This window comes from Dendropsophus ebraccatus, chromosome 3 (assembly GCF_027789765.1).
Source record: "Dendropsophus ebraccatus isolate aDenEbr1 chromosome 3, aDenEbr1.pat, whole genome shotgun sequence".
In the NCBI taxonomy this organism is placed as follows: domain Eukaryota; kingdom Metazoa; phylum Chordata; class Amphibia; order Anura; family Hylidae; genus Dendropsophus; species Dendropsophus ebraccatus.
In genome coordinates this window covers 9,157,440-9,171,299 of record NC_091456.1, presented here as the reverse complement: position 1 = coordinate 9,171,299, position 13,860 = coordinate 9,157,440, and the positions used below count along the sequence as shown (strand labels likewise).

Here is a 13,860-nt window from a genome sequence, read left to right as displayed (position 1 = left end):
GATAAAATCGTTCGTTGTTAAAAGTCGCTCCATGTTATGGTCTTTTTATGCTGTGTTTACACGGAGCGATAATTCGCCCAATCGATCGTTTAACGATTTTGAAGCAACGATTTGGTTTTTTATAACAATCAGCGTTTAGACAAATAAGTCGTTAGAAAATTTGTAAAACAAAATCGTTATTGCGATCGTTTTTAAGATCGCTTAAGCCCATCTCACACATAGGGTGAATCTTTGAAAGACTGTTTACACGAAGCGATCTGCAAATTTTAGACGATTTGAGAACATGTTGAAAGATCAAAATAAACAATTTCTCGCTCCTCACTTGATCGTTTGCTGCGTTTACACGGAACGATTATCGCTCAAATCCGATCGTTATTGCGATAATTCGAACGATAATTGTTCCGTGTAAACGCAGCATTACACGGAGCGATTTTTAACGACAAACGATCACAAATGAGATTGTTTATCGTTAACCTGAAATCGTTCACTCTATTACACATGAACAATTAGAAAAAAAAAAGTGGAATTATAGCGAACGATTAACGATGATTTTAGGGTCAGATCTAAATTAACGATCAACGACACACGAACGATTTTTCGATCATTGCCTGCAATTACACAGGACTATTATCGTTTAAATTTGAACAATATAACGGGGGGGGGGGGGGGGGGGGGATTTAAAATGTAAATGTGTCTGCAGCTCTCTACCACCTCTCAGCTGTCCTTGCAGCTCTCTACCTGACAGATTCCCTTTAAAACTCCACCCGGGATCCATTCTCTTATATTGCCCTTATCCACAAGTAACATCTCACTATGTAACAACTCGCTGGATCTGCTGCTTTCTCTCTCTCGCAGCAAACTTATTTTAAAGTGCAGCCATTGCCCATACAATGACATCGCTAACATCACATCAGTTATAAAGCACGGCTTGTTCTGGTCTTTATCCACTCACACAGATCATGTGGCATAAAGATGACACCTCAAGACATCAGTGAAATGTGTCGGGAGTTCTTCCGAGGGGTTATCCTGGATTAGGAAAAACAGAGTTGCAATTTTCCCCAAAACAGCGCCACCCTTGCCCTCAGTTTGTTTGAGGTATTACAACTAAGCTCCATTCACATTAGTAGAACTGAGCTGCAATACCGCAACCAAACTTAGAACAAGAGTAGCGCTGTTTCTGGAAGAAAGCAGACTTTTTTTTTTTTTTTTAAATCCTGGATATTCCCTTTAATACTGATTGGAAAGCTAGGCCAACAGTTTTGTGGTTAACCATTATAACCTACAATGCAAGACAAATCCTCCTTCCTCAGTACTCCGGAGGTTGTCTGATCAGTTTTCCCAGGGTTCCTGGGTTTAATGTCAATGCACTATCCCCCTATTCCGTTCCTTCTGGTAACTGCGCGGCTGGTAAGGTGATGGCACGGTGAGATGTCTTCAGGCATGTAAGGCGGCAGGAGCACATGGATCTCGTCCCATCACATGTGCTGTAAAGCTTCTTGTCCCTGCTCTGTGTATCCATCGTCTCTGTTGTAATCGGCCCAGACACCAAAGGATTCCTGAAAGGTGACGTTTTTCTGCGTCATGGGCATCCGCTTCTTATCCCTGGAGAAAAAGCTAAACCTATAGAAAAAGAACAAACACGATTACATTCAAAGCCAGAACCAGCGAGGTCAGGGTGGGGTCACATACAGGGGGTATGTTCTAAGTTATATTTCTTATATCTTGTTATTTTATTATAGGCAGATAACATGCAGAGTTCTCTTCTATCCAGTGTGCATCAGAGGTTGTTCTGCATCACAGGTAAGTACGTACGGTGGGGGAATAAGTATATGATACACGGCTGAGTTTCCCACCTACACAGAATGAAGGGGGGGGGGGGGGGGGAGGGTGTAATATTTCTGGTGGATAACTCACCTGTCAGACACAGAATCTATAGAACATTCCAGATAATCACATTGTAGGATTTATAAATAATTATTCACCATTTTATTCCAAGCAATAAGGATGTGATACAATAGAAGGAGAGGCGTTCCTATTTGGTGCAGAAACCTTTGTTTGCAGTTACAGAGTTTGGACGTTTCCTGGAGGCCCTGACCAGGTTTGCAGACCCTGCAGCGGGGATTGTGTCCCCCTCCTCCATACACGTCTTCTCCAACCTTTAGGGCTGTCACTGGGGGCAACATTGAGTTTAAGCTCCTCCAAATATTTTCTATTGGGTTCAGGTGTTGAGATTGGCGGCCGCTCCAGGACCTTGTAATGCTTCTTACAGAGCCGCCTCTTAGTTGTCCTGGCTGTGGGTCTCCTCCTTAGTTGTCCCGGCTGTGTTTTCCCTCCTTAGTTGTCCCGGCTATGTGTCTCCTCCTTAGTTGTCCCAGCTGTGTTTTCCCTCCTTAGTTGTCCCGGCTATGTGTCTCCTCCTTAGTTGTCCCGGCTGTGTTTTCCCTCCTTAGTTGTCCCGGCTATGTGTCTCCTCCTTAGTTGTCCCGGCTGTGGGTTTCCTCATTAGTTGTCCCGGCTGTGTGTTCCCTTTTTAGTTGTCCCGGCTGTGGGTTTCCTCCTTAGTTGTCCTGGCTGTGGGTCTCCTCCTTAGTTGTCCTGGCTGTGTGTTTCCTCCTTAGTTGTCCCGGCTGGGGGTTTCCTCCTTAGTTGTCCCGGCTGTGTGTTTCCTCCTTAGTTGTCCTGGCTGTGTGTCTCCTCCTTAGTTGTCCTGGCTGTGTTTCTCCTCCTTAGTTGTCCTGGCTGGGGGTTTCCTCCCTAGTTGTCCTGTGTATTTCCTCCTTAGTTGTCCCGGCTGTGTGTTTTTTCCTTAGTTGTCCCGGCTGTGTGTTTCCTCCTTAGTTGTCCCGGCTGTGTGTTTCCTCCTTAGTTGTCCCGGCTGTGTGTTTTCTTCTTAGTTGTCCCGGCTGTGGGTTTCCTCCTTAGTTGTCCCGGCTGTGTGTTTTCTTCTTAGTTGTCCCGGCTGTGGGTTTTCTCCTTAGTTGTCCGGTGTGTTTCCTCCTTAGTTGTCCCGGCTGTGGGTTTCCTCCTTAGTTGTCCCGGCAGTGGGTCTCCTTCTTACTTGTCCCAGCTGTGGGTCTCCACCTTACTTGTCCCAGCTGTGGGTTTCCTCCTTAGTTGTCCCGGCTGTGGGTTTCCTCCTTAGTTGTCCCGGCTGTGGGTTTCCTCCTTAGTTGTCCCGGCTGTGGGTCTCCTCCTTAGTTGTCCCAGCTGTGGGTTTCCTCCTTAGTTGACCTGGCTGTGTGTTTCCTCCTTAGTTGTCCCGGCTGTGGGTCTCCTCCTTAGTTGTCCCGGCTGTGGGTCTCCACCTTAGTTGTCCCAGCTGTGGGTTTCCTCCTTTGTTGTCTCGGCTGTGTGTTCCCTCCTTAGTTGTCCTGTGTGTTTCCTCCTTAGTTGTCCCGGCTGTGTGTTTCCTCCTTAGTTGTCCCGGCTGTGGGTTTCTTCCTTAGTTGTCCCGGCTGTGGGTTTCTTCCTTAGTTGTCCCGGCTGTGTGTTTCCTCCTTAGTTGTCCCGGCTGTGTGTCTCCTCCTTAGTTGTCCCAGCTGTGTGTATCCTGCTTAGTTGCAAAAACACAGTGTGAACCCAGTCTTTACTGCAATTATATGGTGATGGGTTTCTTTTAAAATGATACTGTCAACCCCCCTTTACCCTCGCTTCATTACACTGGTGGACAGTGTCACCTAGGCGGGGCTTTATGGCAGTTGGGCTTCATCTCTCTCTTTGGAGAAGGGGCCCAACTGCCATGAAGCCCCGCCTAGTTGACACTGTCCACCGATGTAATGAAGTGATTTTAGAGCAGAAAGAAGACACCAACAAGTGTTATACAGGTACATATGGAATGTGCAGCATCTAAGCTTGTGGGTGGTCTGGAGAATCACACAAAGTATGTGTGGGGGTGTCAGTATCACTTTAAGAGAAGCTTCACACGTACCGGATCCACTGCGGATCCAGTACTGTGAAGCTGAATGGGTCCCATAAACACAGCGGATCTGCTGCGTGTATGGGACCCGGCCCCTTTAACTACCCCGCCACCTGCCCGCAGACCCGGCCCCGCGGCTGTGTGTGACGCTCCTGGCTCCACTCGTCCCTCATCAGCCAATCAGTGCTTGGCAGCACTGATTGGCTGATGAGGAGCAAGGGGAGTCGGGAGCGTCACACACAGCCGCAGGGTCGGGGCTGCGGGAGGGCGGCCGGGGAGTTAAAGGGGCAGGTGCCGGGTGCCGGGTATGGGACCTATTCAGCCTCACAGTACTGGATCCACAGTGGATTTCGCTGCAAACTTGCAGCGTGAAATCCGCTCTTCTGCGCTAATAACATCAAAACAAAAGCAGGAAGCTCTGCTCAGTCAGGACCAGGCACTGTATGATGGATACAGCAGGGGCATAGGGCTGGTTAAGCTTTTCTCCCCCCATCTTTACTCCAGGCACACACAACATCTTTTATCGGACAACAACGTAACAAAGGCTATGGGCAATTATGGCTTTTTTTTAATTTGCAGTATGCTGGCCAGATGGAGGCCAAATAGACCCTGTTTTCTCTGTCTGGCGATGGGAAGCTATGGACATGTTCATGCATGGAGACATGCTCGGAGGAGCACTTTATCTGAACTGGATTGTGACATATCATCCCAGAAGGAAAGGGGAGTACAGCTCCCACGGCACAGAGAAAGAGAAAGCAGGGCTGTGCGTGTAGGAGGACATGGGACTATGTGCCTGGGGAACGATACAGGAAAGCTAAAGCACAAGTATATTAGGAAGTGCTTTCGTTTTCATTTAATTTCCCTGCAGGGAATGCCCCTTTAAGAACATTTTTGAATAAATACCTTAAAGTTTTTACATTTGAATTTTCTAAATATTTTAAATATCTGAATGTTTCTAAAGGGTTTGGTGACCTCTGAGCAGCAATGAAGTTACATATAGATAGAACCAGTAGTGACATATAAAAATGAACAGGATCCGGTTGTTACACTGTAACGTTTTGGTTAAGAACAATATCTATAAAATTCTTTTTTGCAACACTGCATCAATCCAAGTGCGGGGTAAAGCGTGCGGTTAGAGAGCCACAACCCATGCACTGTGCATATGTTACCGCTGCACGCTATCAGTTATTACATAAACCTCCTAATGTATCCTTTCCTAAATCCTACAGATAGGAAATAATTTTATCCAATGAATTTGTTATATTTCATTTTTGAAGGAATAGGGTTAATCATTGTACTTCCCTAAAATAATACATGGAGAATATTTCCAATGTAAAAAAAAAGAATAAATCATGCACTGGTACAGAGCAATATGAGGTAAAGCTGCTCTTTAGTACAGGCCGGTGATCCAAAATTGTCCCTCTGCTGCCCCTTTAACACACAAAAATACTATCTCCCCCCTTTTTTTACATATTGGTGAAATGTACCCATATTTCTTATCAGGAAATCCGGGTAAATTTCGGACCCCTAGGGTTCTATGGACATGTCTATATTTGTCCGAAACAGACGGAACCTTAGGTGGGATCCAGAGTTCCAGACAGCTACAGATGTACATTTGGAATCTGTCCGGAATTCTGGATGCATTGCATGGCGGCCTGGGCCAGTGCCAGCTGTCTGAGCTCCTGATCCAGAGCACATACAGTTTAAGTGTCACTGTCGTTTAAATTTTTATTTTTTTTTGCAGAAATCAATAGTCCAGGCGATTCTAAGAAACTTTGTAATTGGGTTTATTATTCGAAAAATGCATTTTTATCATGAAAAAGCAGTTTGAAGCTCTCCCCCGTCTTCATAGTTGTCTATGGGAAGGGGAGGGGTTGAGGGAGATGAGGCACCAAAACAGGATAACAAAGAGTTAATTTACAGCTACATCACTGGGCTATCTCCTCTGACAGTCAGCACTGACCTCTCTGACCTCTGAATACGGCTTTCACACAGTTCCCGCTGTGTAATCCATTGTTCTCTGCTGGTGATTAATCTCCCTCCTCCCCCCTCCATAGGTTACAAAGGGTCCGACTGATGTAAAAGGGTTGAGATTTCCTGATAATGAGCAGTGAATGAGAGAGAGAGAGGGGGGGGGGGGGGGCTGGGAAAAGGCTTTTTGAATGCAGATAATGGCATATTTGCCTAATAAACCTAAATACAAAGTTTCTTAAAATCGCCTGGACTAAAAAAAAAAAATACGACAGTGACACTTTAAATGCAGCGCTGTGATATCGGACACCTGTTGATTTTAAAGAAAGAGATTTACCGCCAAGTTCCTCTTTATGGCCATATTTCAGTTTTACTTTATATTTAATCTATATAGTCTCCATGAAAATCAGCAGGATTTGGTGTGAATTTTCCACAGTGGAAAATTCGAAATTCTGTAATAATTGTGAGAAAACACTGAACGGCCGTTCTGATTGGCAGCTGGATGCTAATCATTTCAACAATCCCACAATCAGCCAATCAGAATGGCCTCAGTAAGACACATGACGGGAGCACACCCACTCCATGCACAAAAGTGACAGGCACAACACAAGAACAATGAAAAGGAGTCGTACAAGAGAGATAAGCCTGCTGATTGGCTGCAAAGTGGGATCATCTGCAATCAATCCAGCCGCTACCATGGGCATAATGGCCGTAAACATCCTGATGGAACAGACAGCAAGAACGTTATGGCAGGTCAGCAAAGGAAAATGAAGACAAAGCATAAAATACACACTATGCACCATGGACCACGAATGGTATAACACCTGGAATATGATGATCAATAAGGACATATTGTCTACCAAGGAGTAATACATGATCACAAGATGAGGGTCTCCTGTTCAGCCGGACCCCCAGGGTGGGTTCACACATAGTATTGTGGTCAGTACGGAGTGGGTCCAAAACACTGAAAACAAAGTGCAAATCTTTCCATTATAGTTTTAATCTGTGTTGGTTCCACTCCTGGTTTTGATAAAATACAAACACATTTAAAGGAGAACTCTGGCAAAAAAATATTTTTTCAGGTCAACTGGTATCAGAAAGTTATGTAGATTTGTAATTTACTTCCATTTAAAAATCTCCAGTCTTCCAGTACTAATTAGCTGCTGTATGTCCTGCAGGAAGTGGTGTATCCTCTCCAGTCTACAGAGTAAAAAAGGTTTTCTATGGGGATTTGCTGCTGCTCTGGACAGTTCCTGACATGGACAGAGGTGGCAGCAGAGAACACTGTGTCAGACTGGAAAGAATACACCACTTCTTGTAGGACATGCAGCCGCTGATAAGTACTGGATTTTTAAATTTAATTTACAAATCTCTATAACTTTGTGAAACCACTTGATTTGGGGGGGGGGGGAGTTAATCAAAGTTATGTAGCTCTATAAATCTGTATATTTCTGCCATTAAAAAAAAAGCATATGGCACTCAGAGGAAAAGCTGTTACAATATGAAATTCATAGAAAAGAGAAGAAAATTAAGCACTACAATAGGTCAATAAAACTCCAAGCTCCTTTCCTGTATCAAAATACAAAACTGTTGCCAAAACCCTCCGGCACCAAGGCCCGGGGGGGGGGGTTCACTGTAATACATCTGACTAATAGCATTTCTATTATAAACTCTTAAAATAGTTTAAGACAATAAGGGGCCTATTCCACGGGCCGAGCAACGATGTAAACGAGTGCTGATCTGCTAGATCGGCGCTCATTCCACGGCCCCGATGATCGTGAAACAAGGGCTGCAGGGACTTTGTTACCGTTGTCTCTGCAGCCCTTGTTTCCTACATTACCTGTCCGGGTGCAGGTCTTCTTTTCCTGGTCCCGCACGCCAGCATTGGCTTCGGAGCGAAGCTGTCTGAACTGACAGACCGCTCAGCCAATCACTGGCCAGCCGATGCTGCCGCGCGGGACCAGGAGAAGAAGACCTGCACCCGGACAGGTAATGTATGGTTCTGCTGAAATCGATCATCGGCTGATCGTTCTCTCTATTCCACGGAGCGAAAATCGGTCGAATGGGGCCAATTCGTCCGATTATCGCTCCTGTGGAATAGGGCCCTAAATCAATGTCCACCTATGGCTATGGCGCCACAGCAATGGCGGCGATTTTTGTCTCCTCTGTGGCCGAGCCCTGCGCTCACCTGATGGGCCGGCAGGAGGTGTGGACTCCTCCTGCACCTAATCTATCATGGTTACGCCGGCTCCGGAGCAGCTGTAGATTTCTGCACCTTCCACAGGTCCTGCCAGATTTACTAAGAGACATGCGCCTTGTTGTATATCCACTGGGGTAAATAGAGTCAGGGCTTGATAAATGTCCCCCTAAATGGTTAAAAACAGGACTCTCTCGAGCTGTAGCTGAATAACCACTGAGTCAGCGACTCTTTATCTTTCCAGTCTGATCACTTATATAGTCACCTTGTGTTAAAGGGCTCAAGGATTTGTTGCTGTTAAAGGGGTTGTCCAGCGAAAATCATTCAAATCAACTGATATCAGAAAGTTATATACATTTGTAATTTACTTCTATTAAAAAAATCTCAAGTCTTCCCATACTTATTAGCTGCTGTATGTCCTGCAGTAAATGTTCATTTACTTTCAGTCTGACACACTGCTCTCTGCTGACATCTCTGGCAGAGACAGGAACTCTGTCTCGGTTTTATATGAATCCCCATAGAAAACCTCTCCTGCTCTGGACAGTTCCTGTCTTGGCCAAAGATGTCAGCAGAGAGCACTGTGTCAGACTGAAAATAAAACAACATTTACTGCAGGACATACAGCAGCTAATAAGTATGGGAAGACTTGAGATTTTTTAACAGAAGTAAATTACAAATCTATATAACTTTCTGCCACCAGTTGATTTGAAAGAAAAAGATTTGCGCTGGACAACCCCTTTAAGATCCTAGTGGACCCTTCTACATGTCAGCGCCATTGGGAAGTATCCAATCAACAAGTGTATTTTTATAACTATTCTTTATACCTGTCTTCTTACACAACCATGACGGTACTGTCTGAGCAATTTATAGTGAAGGTACCATCAGGTTTAAAGCGAATGTACCACCAGGCGCACAGCTGTGGGTTTTTTACATTAACAGAACGGAGCTGGTGCGGGGATGCCGGTGGCATGGTCCCTTTTTTTGAAGCACCGCCCAATTCCCGCCCAGAGCGCTGGGCTATTCCCAGATACCAGCCCGCCGGCCCCCATTGTGAGGATCTCCCCTCCCCCTCTGACACGGCTCCATTGACTTCAATGGAGCCACAACACAGAGGGGAGGGGTTTTGTCAAACTGGGGGCCGGGGCCTGGGAATAGACCAGCGCTCTGGGCGGGAATTGGGCAGTGGTTCAAAAAAAGGGACCATGCCATCGGCATCCCCGCGCCAGCTCCGGTCTGTTAATGTCAAAAACCCAAAGTGATGGATCTGATGGTACACTTGTTTAAAACCTTTCACAGATATCACAAATCCATCACCAATCTAAAATAAAGTCATTGGCAAACTAAGAACTATGCAATATACGATATATAATAACTATAGGTTAGGATTTGCAAGATGCCTCGGAGGTCTAGGACCGCCATCCATTGACTTGCCTGACATGCCAGATGTAACGTTCTCTCTTACACGTGTGCGAGGCCGTTACTGAACACATGGAAGGTGCAAGATGAATAACACTTTTACACACACAATTGTGTAAAACTGTTAAGGAGACAGAACATGAGAGAGGATGAGACGCTGATGGGGAGACACATGAGGAGCATGCATTCAGTACATGCTCACGGACCATGGGCACCATAACGGAAGGCCGTGTTACCTGGAGAACTCCACCACAGAGAGGACATAGACAACCCATGAGGTGAAAATAATCAAATAACTGTATAGAGTGCGGAAGTGAACGCTACAAAGAAATAAGAACAAGTGGACGTTATATCCTCTGCTGTAAAGTTGCCGACTGTCAATGGTTTACAATATTATCGAGGAGAATTAGGAGGCTAAAATATCAGAACTGATATAGACGTATGAAATATCAAGATTGAAAACCTTCCCATTAAAGGGGTTTTCCAGTTAAAGGAGTATTCTGCTCAAACATAACTTTTGATATGTTACTGCCCATGATAAGACAATTCCTTCCATACTTTTTATTATCTATTCAGTCTCCTTCCCCCAGTTCTCAGCTGCTGCTTCCTGCTGAAGACACAAAGATCTGTGTGTGAGCCTTTCTCTCTGTCCCCCCCTCCTCCCCCCTCCCTTCTGAGACGGCGGATGTAAACGGTTGTATCTGCAACTTGTAGCTTCTTTGTAATGCTGGGAGGATTAATCACAGTGAGTTCATCAGCAACTTGACCTCAGAGTAACCCTCCCAGCATTACAAAGAAGCTTCAATGTTGCAGATAAATCCTGCCTGGGGCTTGTTTACATCAGTGTCTCAGAAGGGAGGAGAAGGAGACAGAGAGAAAAGCTTACACACACACATTTTTGTGTCTTAAGCAGAAAGCAGCAGCTGAGAACTGGGGGAGGGAGACTGAATAGATAATAACAAGTATGGAAGGAATTGTTAGTCTCACCATGGTAAGCAACATATCAAAAGTTATGTTTGAGTGGAATACCTCTTTAAAACGTATTTGTCCCCCTATCCACAGGAGTAAAAGATTGTAAGGGGTCCAACCTCCGGGACCTATGGCGAACTTCAGATCAGCCCCCCACTCCTCTGTTTTGAATACAGCCGAGGGGAGGGGGGGCGACATGTAAATGATGGCTCTATTTATTCTCTATGGAGCCGCTAGAAAGATCTTGACACTGACCTCCCATGCCGCCTGCTTGTAAGAGGCGCAAGGGTGGGAAGCAGGTGCGGCGGCCTCCTGCACCTGATTTATGAAGGTCTACGCCTGGAAACAGACATAAACCTGGCATAAATCTATACATGCTTCAGAGTCGATTTTTGTGCAATGCCTGCACTGGCCAGCTGTCCTAAAAGGCTGTAGTTAGGACTGGCGTAATGGTACACCAGCCTAGATAAATGTCCCCCACAGAGTCTATCCAAAGTGAATGAACTAAAACCACATCTGAGGTAACGCTGCAAAATCGAACAGTAATGCTATAGAGAAGGGATCTGTGGCCACCATATACTGTTGATATACAACAACGCTTGACAAGAGAGCCCCACACATCTCACACTGTATACAAACTGCCTAAAAGGCCACGTCCCAGGCTGCCAGCTATACTGACGGAAGGAAAGGGAAAAAGTTGGGGGAGGGCAATCTTTCAGTGTACCAATAATGGTGATGAAGGATTATATGCAAATACAGTCAAGAAAGTTTTTGCAAAGTAACCGGAGAGTGGAAGACTTCCTGTGACTGACAGCCAGCACCTGCCAGTGACGGCAAGTACAGCTCCTGAGGTGACGTCATCGCTGAGCTTTAGTAGCATCACAGCACAGGGTAGGAAGGTATTAAAGGGAACCAATTAGCCCAACTGGGCTGATTTGGTTCACTGCATAACTGTATAAAGCTCCTGTGCAGTTCACAGCATGTGGAGGCCGCGGCTGCAGCACAGGAGAAAATTAAGTTTTATTCCTCGGGTGCGCGGCAGGCAGAGGTGGGCAGGAAGTCTGGGCGGCTACCTGCCCTTGTGTAGTCACCGCTCGCCAGTAATGGGCCTCTCTTCCTGTCAATCATCGGCTCTGAGCACGCTGACACTTATCTATCCCTGTCCCTCCGCTGTAGTTCCTTCAAGCCCTCCACTTGTCTTCTCTCCCTACTTCTGAGATAACAGGTTGAAGAGGATTCCGAATGCCCTAACACACACACTTTTTAGTCTGGCATTTTTTAGGCAAAAAAAGAAAACCTGCAAAAAAAATAAAATAAATAAATTCAAGCTCATGGTGTTTTTTTCATGCATTGGCATTTTTTTTCTGGTGTTTTTGACTTAAGGGAACCAATCACCTAAAATACCACTATAACGATATTGAAATGTGCTGCAGCAGCGCCCAGTGCACTTCCCAGGCGTGCTTTTCTAACTTTCCTCCCTGCAATGTATATTCCCCAAACTTACTTTATATTCTTGGCGCACTGTATGCAAATCCTCCGCAAGTAGTCATCTGGGCAGTGAGCTGTCAGAATGTAGTCACAGTCCCCTGGACATCAATCACGCCCCTCTGGGCGTGATTCAAACTGAATAATTAGTCTGACATCATTCAGGGGTGCGCCGTGCATCACACCGGCACGCCTACGTTCTTACTACACCGCGCATGCGCAGTACAGCTATCCCGTTCTGCAGGATAGCCTCTAACTCATTGCCGGAGATCGGCACCACTGTACTCTGCATGCACGGCGCAGTAAGAACGTAGGCGTGCAGACGTGATGCACGGCGTGTCCCTGAATGACGTCAGACTGATTATTCAGTTTGAATCACGCCCAGAGGGGAGTGATTGATGTGGAGGAACGCCATGGGGACCGTGAATAGATGCAAACGGCTCCCCACCCAGATGACTACTTGCGGGGGATTTGCATACAGCGCGCCAAGAATATAAAGTAAGTATGGGGAATATACATTGCAGGGAGGAAAGTTAAAAAAGCACACCTGGGAAGCGCTGCTGCTGCACATTTCAATAGCGTTATAGGGGTATTTTAGGTGATTGGTTCCCTTTCATGGTGAATGATCTTTTTTGTGGTGTGGGCACTTTTGTGTGCTGAACTTTTTTTCCTCTGCCATCACATGACCTAGCTGCTGGACCACAAAAGGTGACAAAAACGCCAGAAAAAAACACCATACGCGTGTTTTTGAGACAACCAGAACAATCCCATTGAAGTCTATGGGAGGAAAAAACTGCCACAGAGCCTCAAAAAGGCCAGAAAGAAGAGAAAAATGCCACCCCCAAAAAAACACACCGTGTGTGAGGCCCATCAAAAACTTCCATCGACCTCCAGCTAACATCTGGCCACTGGTGTTTTTCTTGGTGTTTTCCCGATATTTTAAGGCAGTGTGAAGCCGGCCTCAACGTTGGTTATTGGTGGGAGGTGCACTTTATATTTTGTTTTGGGACCATTTTTCATACTACTTATCTCAGGTATAATAATTCTAAAATATTTAAGGGTCCCTGATAAATCCAAGTTGTAATGAAGCAGATGGAGTATACGCTCGGGCATGCCATCAACCTAAATACAGATGAAGCAAAGAAAGCGAAAATAACAATCTCTCTAAAAGTCACGTCTTATCAAGCGCATTGGCCATGCTCCAGCCAGTACACGGTGGGTCATACATATACATGAGCATTCACTGCTATCCGATAGCAAACATCCTCAGCTGATTCATTCATCTGTGCATGGCGTCATCTGCTCACATACGGATATTAAGGAAGGTTTTACATTTATTTCTAGGCAAATGATTTCTTTACGGGATTAAAAAAAAAAGGTAAAAGTAAAAATAAAAGTAGATTCAATAATATTCTGTTATGACAACAAGAAAACACAAATATAAAAGTATTAGAACACTTACAGCCGTTTGATACCGGACTCCTGTGGGTTGGGAGGTTTGGGGTGAATTATGGGCGATGACTGTGGAAGCCGGGTTTCCTCCTCTGTCTCCTCGCTGAAGAAAGAAATAATGGGATCAAATACATGATTAACAATTAATCACAATGTGATAACAGGATCAATATATATAAGAGGGCTAAAGAAATAAACCTGCATCTACAGCTGCTATCTGGGGATATAATTTATAGAAGAAGGAAAGAAGAGAAAGGAAGGAGGAGGAAAGGAGAAGGAGAGAAGATGGAGAAAGGAGGAGGAAAGAAGAAGAAGGAGAGAAGAGGGAGGAAGAAGAAGGAAAGAAGAGGGAGGAAGAAGAAGGAAAGAAGAGGGAGGAAGAAGAAGGAAAGAAGAGGGAGGAAGGAGGAGGAAAGAAGAGGGAGGAAGAAGGAGAAAGGAGGAGGAAAGAAGA

The 13,860-nt window shown here is 45.4% G+C and overlaps 1 protein-coding gene across 8 annotated transcripts in view; it reads right to left on the bottom strand.

Moving 5' to 3' along the window:
- Positions 1-671: 671 nt before the first annotated feature.
- The window catches only part of RILPL1 (Rab interacting lysosomal protein like 1), a 29,361-nt gene continuing 16,172 nt past the window's right edge, over positions 672-13,860 (bottom strand). For 7 of the 8 annotated variants that reach the window (XM_069960816.1, XM_069960814.1, XM_069960815.1 and 4 more), the window contains exons 6-7: positions 13,417-13,509; positions 672-1,620 (exon numbers count right to left, since the gene is read on the bottom strand). In XM_069960816.1, the coding sequence (XP_069816917.1) occupies positions 1,476-1,620; positions 13,417-13,509 (238 nt within the window). In that variant the 3' untranslated portion in view covers positions 672-1,475. Of the gene's footprint in view, positions 1,621-6,519; positions 6,608-13,416; positions 13,510-13,860 lie in introns of all 8 variants that reach the window. The other variant, XM_069960817.1, reaches the window with a different exon arrangement.